Below are 12,149 nucleotides of genomic sequence, written 5' to 3'. Positions count from 1 at the left end.
CGAAGTATTAGTGTGTTACTTTTGTGTAAACGTTTATTCAAATTCCATTTATTTGTAATATTTTCTAAAGAGTGACACATTTGTTCTTCTTTTTTTGTTTATGTACTTATTAGTTCGTTAAGACGTAAGGTAAGAGTTGCATATCTTCAAAAAAGTATTTCCGAATTTACCTTGAACGTTTTAGAGAACATATTTATTTATTTTTCTTATTCGCATGTCATTCCCAATATTACTTTCATTTCAGTTCAATAATGACTTTATTTCACATTTTAGATAAAAGTATTCCTGCCTTACTTCTCGATGTTTTTATTTTTATTTTGGTTGTTTAACTCTTCTTAAGTATAACTTCAATTCGTATGAATAAAGAACATTTTGTTTATTATCATTTATTTAGCTGAGTTCGAATTCGAGAAAAATGTGATATAATTTAATTTCTTTAATAACATAACATTAATGAAGTGTTGCTTCTCATGAGTCCAGTCGACAGATGAGAATTTAGATCCTACCGTGCATTAACCTGGTGATTCTTTACGCAATGACAAGCGAAATACACATTTTAGCTGTTCTTTATCCTCCATAATAATAAGTCAATACTTTGTACTGGTTAAAGAATAAAGCAATGACGGGTTTGTTAAGAACACTTTGCGAAGAGCACTATTATAATGTTTTTCAACCTTAATTGGGAAGAAAGTGATAACACGAAAATGTAAAGATTCACAATAACTCATTTAATATTTACTGCCACTGTAATTGTCTATATTTCTGGAAAAGTACAAATGAATCAAGAATATTTTTAGTAGGTAACATGTTTCTGTTTCCTCGATTCGAACGTGAAAATTACAGCTTAGGCAGTGGCATATCGAAGATTGAAAAGGTCGATTAGAGTTGACACCCCTCCCATGGAGTCTTCTATATACTGTTGAAATGAAAAGTATTTCAGTTTTCTTAAATCGTAGATAAGCAACGATCTGTGTGTAGAGAACGATTAATTTATACTACGATTTATCGCTTATAAAAGTTTATGAGAAAAGAAGATAAAAGAAGATGAGAAAAGGTATAGTATACATTCATCAAGAAAGAGCAAGTAAACGAAGGGACTTCGTAAACCTTGCAACTTCACGCTTCCTCCTTCCCCCCTTTTGGTCGTACTTGCGTGCTTTGTCTTTCCCTCTTCTTGTGATCTAAAATACAGCAGTGAGTTCTGAAATTTGTAATATTTCTATTATTATTATTATTATTAATTATTATTATTATTATTATTATTCCATTAGTATTAATAATTTTACCAAATTATATTTACTTCCACCAAAAATTCTGCATACCCTCCTAGTGCAGTGTTATTTTTTTTTTAAATGATCATTACAAAATTATCAAGATAAATTGTAAAGGGACATTACAAGTGGTGCTTTATTCATTTCACCCTTCACTTCTGCAAGTAGCTTGCCCTCTTTATTTGCTCTTCACGTCTCCCCAGGAGGAGACTACGCTTTCCGCAGTTGGAAACTTTTGTTTTCGAGCGAGGTATTATGACTGTCTGTTACAAATTACAGTACTGACTCGTATGAGAAACGTCAGTAAAATGGATCTTTCTGATTCTACTCTGCATGCACCAGTGAATTTCATGAAATATCATTAATAATCCTTATAATTGCTATAATGATTATGAACGAATATATAATAGAACCTATATCAACAACTTATATCATTCGGCAAAATAACAAATATCGAAAACATGAAAATTTCAATTAACATATCTCATCAGGACAAAATAAAGTTAAGTTTCAGACATTACAAAACACATTTCATATCGTAACAAGAGGTGATACACGAAACAAGGTTGCTGCACTTGCAAGATTTGTCATAGCCGCGTGGTCTAAGACGTTCGGTTGAAAAAAACATAGGTACCATTCAATGTTAGTTCGAGTCTCACCAGAGTACATTCTTATCTGTTCACGACGACGATATATACAGGGCCGGATTTAGGGAGAGCAAAGGTGCACTGCACGAGCTTCCCCTCTTCGTTGTAAATATAGACTATCTAAAACTTTTTGCCATCATTATTTCGTTTGGGGGTTCAAAGAAATCAGAGTTTTGCAAGTCAAAAACTTTGCAGAGCAATAGTTTAAGTTAATTTTCTAAAGGTCGAAGAGAAAGGATTCACCAAGCAAAATAATATAATACTTGTCAAGTATGGAAGAAAACAAAAGTCAGGAGGAGAGAAGAACATTTTATCCTGCATTCTACTTGCGATCCTCTTTAGAATACTTTCCTAAGTTCCATGCTTCAGTGTTGTCAGTTCTATGTTTCGGTGTGAAAGAATATTGTCATATGTCAGTTTGAAGGGTTTCAGTATGATTGGTTATTTTGGTATTTGTTGGTGCAACCGCTATCAGACAATCCTGGAATCGGCCCTGGGTGCACCCCCTCAGAGAATCATGGATCCGACCCTGTATATATAAGGATAAGTGGGATTTTATTTCGTTGAATATATTTATTGACTACACCAGAAATTTCGAGACAGGCACGATCACAATTTCATTATTATTATTATTATTATTATTATTATTATTATTATTATTATTATTATTATTATTATTATTATTATTATTATTATTATTATTATTTGTTATAGTACGAAATTCAAAACGAAAGAATCCAGCATTTATGTAAACTAAATGATATGTTATTTGCGAATTTGCACTCGTCCAACATACATTTGCGAAATTTTGATTTTGGAAATGAAGTGTTTGCAACAGTAAAAAGTAAAAATATTACAATAAGATATGTTAATAAACATATTGATTAATTAACTGAATTTAAACATGGCTTCTCAGTCAGAATTGTAATTCTTTATGCTTTTATTACAATTCTCTATAAGTTAAGAATTTGCCATTTTAAAACTTAGAACGAGAAATAAATGTAATATTTTTTTAGGGAGTAACCTGAGGGAGATTGCTGTCGAAGAAAGCTAATTAAGAAATTTCCCCTTTTAGGGCCATATTTTCAATTGTGCTTAATGTTGACTACGACTGTTTTAGCAGTACTCTTTTCCTCCACATATTGATATTCCTCCCAGGGAGACTCTTCTGAAATCACCAGTGCTTATAAATAGTTATGAATCAGAGGATAATAATGGAATAGTGAACACACTTAGCCTAATATTTTGTTTTCATCTGTGGATTTTAGATTCGCAATTCATATAATGTTCCGTTCTAATCGAGTTTCGAAGAAAAGGAGTTGCCAAAAATTATTAAAAGAAATGTTCTAAGTCTCTGAATGAAAATAGAAACACAATTTGAAAAAAGGAATTGATGTTCTACTGGGTTTGTACTAGTGCTGTCAAAATTGGTTTTTAGAAAAACCAAAAACCAGTTTTTGAAAAAAATGAAACTCATAAAACCGAAATGTCGGTTTTGAAAACCGCATTTGTGGTTTCGGTTTTGAAAACCGCTTTTGCGGTTTTAAGAAAACCGGTTTTCTCAGAAACAGAAAACCGCAAATGTCACAAAAATTCGACAGCGCTAGTTTCAACACAGAAACATATGATAAATAGAGTATAATATCAAAACCACTCGACCATTTCGTATTCCTTCCTTCGCTGTTCTTTTGACCTTTGTGTGTACTGGCTTTCTGCTCCACACTCACTTTTATTTATGTTAGCACGATTATGTGTTTGCGGTGAATGTGTTGGACGAACAGCTCTTACGATATGTAAAAGTATTTACGATTTTATGTACTAACAATTTATATAAAAAAGGTTGCATCCTTGAAATGAGTGGGATTGGAGAGATCGTAAATATTTTCATACTTAGGAGCTTGGATATGCAAACCTGCCTAACGTGGGGATTTACTTGATTAAAATATGTTAAAAGTTTATGCTCTGTTTCTGGAATCAATAGCATATTAGTCTTCGGTCAATGTTGGAAATATCTTGTGTAATTTGTGTACTTTTTGTTGTTAAGTTTTTATTGTAAGGAAGAATAAATGAAATTCTGGAGAGACTTTATCAACTGCATCTGCATGAAATTTGTCCGTAAATGTTTCACAAAATATGAACCATACTGCAATAATATTTATGTTTAAAAATTATTACAACCTTTTTAAAAAATCATGTTAGATTAAAATAAATTAATGTTTTGATTGATTGCGCGACGAATTAGGAAAACTAATGACTTCAGTGGCTAGTAAAATTAACTTATATTTATTGTAGATTCATGTAAGATTCTGTTGTAAAATTAGTGGACCTAAAGTCCAAATACAGACTCGAATATCCGGCTTGCGTCTATCCGCTTAAAAGATCTTCGTTATATGGTGAGAAAAAAATTGTAGGTGGCGTACTTAAAAAGATAGGTTACATGCATAATTCCTGTAGTTTTTGGACTTAACGTACAGCAGACGTATAACTGAAAACGCATGTTTTATAATACTTTAATGTACCATTACAATCTATGTAATGAAATCGTTAAGAGGGGTCCACTATTTTTTGCACATATTGTACCATACAATTTTTCCAAATATATTTTCGGTTTATATAATATATTCATTCGATTAGTATTCAACTCAAAATTAATGTGGAAGCTTGGAATAATTTAGTAGAGATTATATTTTTGGGGAATAATATCTTTATTTCTACATTATTGCATGATAGTATCTTGTATATGGGTATTTCAAATGGACAAATATTGAAACAATCATCTTAATGCTATACAAAAACATAGGCCCACAATTGGACAGAAATTCTTAAAATTATCCACCAATCTGGTTTTTGGCAAAATAATTTAGACTCCCTTCGTCCCTCTGAGATGCCCATATCCTCCCAAGATCCGGTTTTATCCAGTTTTAACTATTTTTCATTCGTTTTATAATTTTCCACCGCCAAAACCCTTTGTTCTGATTGAACTATTTTTTTTGATACTATGGTATCAAGGAACGGGAATCATCATTCTAGAACTTGCGACGATTGAAGCAACAACCACATTAGTTTACTGCAGATATTTTTGATAATTTTACAGATAAAAGGACAGAAATAGCAGGTAAAATTAGTTAAAATTAACAAGTAAGTTTGCTGGCAGCATTCACAGTCCCAAAGATATTGAAATCCTATCAGAAAACAGACTTAAAACGGTAAAATATGGAAGTCAGTTGCGCCAACGCTTGTTTGCTGATATGAATAGTGATGGAGAGGAGCATAGTACTGTGTGTTAATCATCGGTTTTAACTGATATTTTCGGTGCTCAAGACCTTTCAAATCTCCTTTTCACTCCTCCCAGATTTTCAGTTTTAGGGGTCGTTAGACATGTCCATATATATATAGCTTCAATTTGTATACGTAGTAAATGTGATTTTTTTGAATAATTAGTAGCATGTCGGTAGGTTTTCTTATAGCTAAGTTAATTTTCATTATGGTAGTGTAAACTAAGAAAGGAGCTCTCACTCACTCTTAAATTGAGCAAGCTTCCAACTGAAATGGGTTAAACGATTTTTTTTTGGGGGGGGGTACATTTTCCTTCAGGAAAAGCATCCCCACAATTTAGCAGTTTTGATATATCCTTCTAATAGCATTAACACACAAATTTGAAAACATGATTTAGTTTTGCAGAAGGGCTACTTGGGTCTAATCATTTCTTCTCTCTTATCTTCAGTTCATAGAGCCAATTAGGGAAATCAGACAATTTCATGTGGTTCATATATAGTTAAGTGATGTGATAATTTATGTATTAGCATGTGTAGTTGTATGTGTCAGTATTTACTTTCTTGGGTATGTGAAATGTAATCTGCATATGTGGAAGTGAGTAGCATACATTTTAGTACTCAAAATGTGAGAGAATGTATGAAATATTTATTAAGGGATAGTGTATTGTTGTTTATTTATTCATCGTTATTCAGTTGTAATGAGTGCATTACTCCTTCTTGAAGAGAACTTCCGTGCCGTAATTATATAGTACGTTGCGTATAATTAATAATAATAGTGCAAAACCACGTTTAAAAGTGCAAAGATTATTCAGTTATGCATAGGCTATTTTAGACTATTAGCGCTACTGTGTTCGAATTCGGTACTATCCGCTGTTCGTATTCCTGTCAGTCGAATGTCTTAGTGATGTAGTTTATACGAAACTGACCTTTTTTTACGATTAACTATGCGTAAATATTATTTCTGGCCTATATAAACAAATAGTAAGAAAAAATTGATTCAAAATTGAACGTTCCTGAATGTTCTACATAGTCGAGTAATTAAAATATTAACAAAAATAAACTTTGCGTTCATTATTAAGCAGAAGTTAGAATATGTGATGCTATTTTTCGTGATTTAGACTACGACGCTAATTGCTTTCCTATTCATGATGTAGAATAAACTTCATTGTTGTCATCAGAATATAAACGTATTTAATTAATATTATCGTTGATAATATTACTGTTCTTTGAACATATATGCAATTCTTAAGTTGCGAAGTGGAATATAGTACGGCTTTGTTGTAAGAAGGTCTTGCTTCGTGTGATGTCTAGTGTATTGGTCAGTGCGCGATTATTTTCTGTAGTGGTGTATAAGTTGTGTTTATATAATATGACTGTTTTGAACAGTCCTTGGTATATTTAAAGTATAGGGTGTCCGCTAGTGAATCTACGTTATAGAATGGTATGAAGATAAATAAAAGATATATATAGATATTAAAATGAATGTGAATAAATAATGGGACATCCCTGGATGTATGTGCTTAATGTATTTGTTGCCACAAGTTAAAGTATTCAGTATTTATGTATAATAATGAATATTTCGAGTACTGATCCCTACACTAGGACTTCGCACGAGGATGTATGCATTGTGCAGTTAACTGACTTTATTAGCACTTCGTAGTTTGGCGTTGAACAGTAATAGTATCTATTCATTGAGAATCATGTCTGGCAGGGTGGATAGCATCATACAGGAAACAGTTCGAGATATTTTCCAATCGATCACGGAACATAATAGCCGTTTGAAGAATTGGCACCGTCGAAATACATGCGTTTAGTTTGCATTAATGCCAATATCCGGCAACTTTAATTTTTTTCCACGTCATCCATCCTGGCTAAGTTATCATTGTTCGTAGAGGTGACAGAGTGGATAGGATCAAGAAGTTTAGTAAATAAATTACCGCAAACCTGGTCAAGTAACCTGCCAGGGCGTCAGAAAATTCCCAATGTCTATAAATGTTCATTTTCTTCTATTTATAGTGGACTTAGTGTTTGAAATTAGGTGACGGCTCAAGGTTTGCACCCTTGCGAACTGGTATGCGTCTGGTGATGTTTTGGCTCTATTAACTTACCAGTACAAAATGTCAATTATTTAATTTTTTATTTCGGCAAATCCTCAATTAGGATTTCTTCTTTTATTGACTTTAGTCCAGTTTTCCATACTTTCCCGAAACTCTATTCAGTTTCTGAGGGGTCGGATAATTTTTTCATTATTTAGAAATCCTAAATTGAGAAACCACGTTGATTCTCGGTAGTGCCGGAGTCTTCAAGGTCTCAGCCGGAGACAGCGCGAAGTGAAATTTCCATAAAGCCACTGTCTTTGTGGAAATCTCGCTCTGAACACGGATTTGCTGTTGGTTTGGACACTATTATTAGGCTACGTATTTAGTAGGTGACCAATTTTTGGTATATGGAAGAATATTTGTGTATGGAATGTTGTATGTGGAAATTCGACCACTGTAGTTTTAGTGTCCTAGCTTATTCCTTTGGCGCCGCTTTTTCTTTCTCACTTTCTTATCTATTCCTCTACTCTCTTTGTCAAGATTTTTTTAATGTTAAATTTTAACCTCGCCCCGAGTTTACAAATATCGACTGTTTAATATATAGCTTTTGAACTAAAATTACCTGCTGAGACGTCGCAAGACACGATTCGTAGAGGTATTTATTAGTGTGAAGTACAAAGTAAACATTTTAAGCCATATTGACGGAATGCAGGAGCGAACGATGGTCTGATGTATGATTAAATTTTTTTTTGCGTTTCCTTCTATCGTCGTCTAATTAGAATCTTCGTCAAGTTAATACCTAATCCCACTTTTGTTTACACTGGTAACTCTGAATGTATATATTGTTGTAGTTATCTGGGCCCAAAAGTGCTGTCAGTATCTTTAGTTACATTATAACTATAGTCTTTTGTTTACGTGCCTGCCTCACACATTGAATGTCCGCTGTTTTAAACAGAATACTTGAATATATGAACTTTATCTTTATGCGCGGGAAAATAATGATTTTATATATGCGTGATATATCGAAGCTAAAGTGTAAAGTGTCGCAACCCTAAAATTCAATTTGTCGGGGTTAATAATTTGAAAGATTGAATAAATAATGATTATGTCGAAATATGAATATGAATATATATTGAATGTGAACATATTATTGAAGTAAAATGTATAATATTGAATTGAGTAAATGAATTTAAGAGTAAAGAGTCTTGGAACCTTACCCCGAACGGTTCTTGGTTGCCACGGTCGTGGAATATCCGATAAATATGAAGTGTAAATGTTAAAAATATCGCCGCATGTTGCATATTATTTTTAATTTGTGTAATATTTCTTAATAACCTCTGTAATAAATAACATTATTTATACTACACTAATCGCATGTAGCATGGGCTAAAGGCAGGTCAACACAACCCTAATTTATTACCAAATCTACCCTCAAACCAGTGAACTGAAATCCTACTGTATAAATTACATTTGATTCCATCCCTCCTGTGCAAATCCTAAAATTCAATCAGTGTTTCCACCTTTATAATCGTGCTCTCGTCGACGAAGATCTTTCTGGACTGCAAAAATTCTCGTCTACTAGTTTTTTTTTTTTTTGTTTTCTTTCGAGTTGTGCGAATTTATTAATATACTAAATGTGCTTAGTTTATGATATAAGGCGATAATAGTTCAATATATACATAAGATATATATAAGTATATCTGCGGAGAAACTATGTGTTGGTTACGATCAGTAACCTAATGTCATACGTACGTATGAAAAAAAAAAGTAAACTGAAATGTTTTGGACACCACAAAAGGGTGTTTTGCTTTAATATTTGGTGCGATATAAACGATCGTCCTTAACTACGAGACAGGACTCGTAAATTCACTCAACATCTTCATATGTTTGAAAAGCCTCATTCGAATCCTTATATAAAGTTTTTTCTTTTCTTTCTTCATTCAGTAATAGTTAGGTAAAATATAAATATTCTTTTTCAATTTATACCACATGTTCCGAAGATTTAAGCTAATATATATATATATATGTGTGTGTGTGTGTATGTAATCTTAACACTATTGTTCAATTTCATGTGAAGATGAATACATTCATATGTACGTTGATTACATGCTCAGATTAACTTATGTCTTACTCTAGAATAGATGTAATAAATGTTTATAAGATCGTAGTTACAGTGTTTCTATTACATTATTTTTATCCAAGTCGATACGCTGTCCTGTATGTATCTGAGTGTGGTTGAATGAATGATATACATAGTTTTTAATTGGTGGTATTAATATTGATTTACGATGATAGTGTCTGTAATATATATATGTAATAATATACTAATGCACGAAAAATCGGCTTTATATAAGAATTCGTATACTAAGTAAAGGTTATATAACGTTTGGAAATAACAGGCAAAAAACTAAATTAAACTTTCTCGTCACCCGGGTTGGGTCGGGGCAACTCCCACTTGCGTAGTTGTCTGGATCCAGGTCGGGGTTGTATGAGTGAGCATGTGTCTCTTTTGGATCACTTCAACATCGATCCTCAGCAACAGCATTTAAATATAAATTACCTTTCAGTAACTATTCAAGTTCCCTTACCATGTTCCCATAGCTATCCAGTAATTCCTTCTCCTCTAACTTCTTATCTTCTTCTTTTCCTTCCTTCTTTTCTCTTCTTCCTCTTTGTCACCCCTTTTCCCTATTTCTAATAAAAACTGAAAAGAGGGGTCGTGACTGGGAAATGTCGCTAATGACACGGTCATGAAATTGTTTTAATTTCTTCGGAAGTCCGATATGAATTAGTCAACCATAAAACAAGCATCTGAAGTTAGAAGAATATTTCTTAATTTAATTTATTTTAATATTACACATTTGGGCTAAATTATCAAAATTACAAAAGACTTTGAATTTTAGTTTTACTAGCGATTTCATTCTGTTTTTCCAAATCACGACGTCTTGTTTCAATACTTTCTTTATAAGTGTTCCATCTATATGTACTTTCAGTATGAAACAATGTAGGCGGTCAGGATCTCACATACAAATGAACGTATATAACATATAGCTGAGGAATGTAACATAAGTATATGCATGTGATATACGGAAAACTGCTAGATGTCAGATATTTGCAATGGCATGATGTAACATCTGAGGACTTTGCCTATGTAGCATATGGAAAATGTATGCTCTGTACTGATTTCTATAGTAAGCAAGAGGATATCGATATTCGTACAATATACCGCTGTCCGGAGAACGGATTTTTCTCTGTGTAACACAAGAACTTTTTTGAATAATTTAACCGACTTTTTACATTTTTATAAACACACTAATTTGAATGTTATTTTATCAAAGCGTTTTCTTAAAACGATAACTAAGTTTTACCTCTCTTTATCTTACGTTTACCTTTTTACATCTGTGTAATAATTTATTAATGAACAGTAAGGTAAATTCATGCTGTATTAAAGTATAGATTTTACTGCATAAATACTAAAATAAGTTCATACTTTTTTAATAAAATAACTTAAATATTTTTCCCTACGAATTAGGTTTACATTTTATGTTAATCTTTTGTTAATTTCAAAATTGTATATATTTAAACTGTACAGATTACATCGTTTTTTGTTTCCTGCAATGAGGTTTGATATTACAAAATTTATCTTAAAAAATGTACAATAATTTTATCCTTGACTTCATTTTCATGTAATAATTTTTTAAAACGTACACTACAGTATATAACGAACATTTATGAAGTATTTCATATACTAAGAGGTCAGAAAATATGAACATCAGCGTGCTTTGATAAAAGAAAATTTTTTAATGGTATGAGTGATGTAGGACGTGAGTAATTACCCGACTATGGTCCGTCCAATTTGTTTCTTGCCTCTCCTGGCTTACTGCCACATTAGAAGGTTTAGTGCCGAGTTTACCGTTATTCTAAAAATTCGTTCATAATACAGTACGGAGGACATTATAATGTAATAATACATTACGGTAATATGGATACTAGTACTACAATGTAATAGTATTACTTAGGTAATTAATATTGTATCTATTTACTCAATATTATTATGTTTAGAAACAATATTTAACCATAAGTTGAACAATAATCTCACGATAATTATATTTGTTTTTAAATAAAAAGTTTGATTTATTTGTTCATCTTCAGGTGGCCATGGGAAATGGAATCAATATCCAACGATACCAAATATTTTAAAAGAATTCAACCCTTCTCTGGAAGGCTATTCCATTGGAGATTCATCATTCTACCATAAAGATTCTGGACTCAATGTGGCATATCCTGCAGCCTCGGAAGATGATCTTCTCTTTCAAGCACGTGAACTCCTAAAACGACTACAGAATACTGTACCAGATTATAAGAACCGGTGGAAGGTAATATCTAAATTGCAGATGCTTATTCTGGATTTGCGTTAGAGTCAAGTAAACGTCTCATTAGGTCTGTTCTTTTCTTATAGGATCTATAAATTACTTTTAAATCATTATATTATTATTTGGTACAGGAGAACAGTGAAGAAACCTGATCTCAAGTGAACTATGTTCTGAGATAACATCTATATTAAAAAGAAAAACTTAAAATCACTGGTGTTTAGTCTGAGAAGCCAATCAGTACAATTTTAGTAATAGGGATGGATAATTATAACTCGTATTTTTATTATTGTTGAATGTCATAGTAAGAAGCATAGCATACAATGCTATCAATAAGGATGACCGGGATACTAAAATGAACTACACACTACGATTTATCGAATACGAAATAAATTTTATATAATTCCTATCAGAAAATGATTTTCTATACGATAAAATTTGCAACATTGGGAATATTTTATTTCCTTCATTCCCTTAGTCATGACATATCTTTACAACATCATATAGTGAGGTTCTTTTTAAAGGATTGGAGGAAGGTACACTCATG

General features: G+C 32.2%; 1 protein-coding gene across 1 annotated transcript in view; it reads left to right on the top strand.

Annotated features, from left to right (window-relative positions):
• LOC145667117 (phospholipase B1, membrane-associated-like) overlaps nucleotides 1–12,149 on the top strand; it is a 121,418-nt gene that overhangs the window by 35,297 nt on the left and 73,972 nt on the right. The window contains exon 3 of the mRNA XM_081734862.1: nucleotides 11,385–11,608. Coding sequence (XP_081590988.1) covers nucleotides 11,385–11,608 — 224 coding nt within the window. The remainder of the gene's footprint in view (nucleotides 1–11,384; nucleotides 11,609–12,149) is intronic.

The sequence above is a fragment of the Thermobia domestica genome, chromosome 1, assembly GCF_964235325.1.
Source record: "Thermobia domestica chromosome 1, izTheDome1.hap1.1, whole genome shotgun sequence".
Lineage (NCBI taxonomy): Eukaryota > Metazoa > Arthropoda > Insecta > Zygentoma > Lepismatidae > Thermobia > Thermobia domestica.
This window is presented reverse-complemented; position numbering and strand designations above follow the sequence as displayed.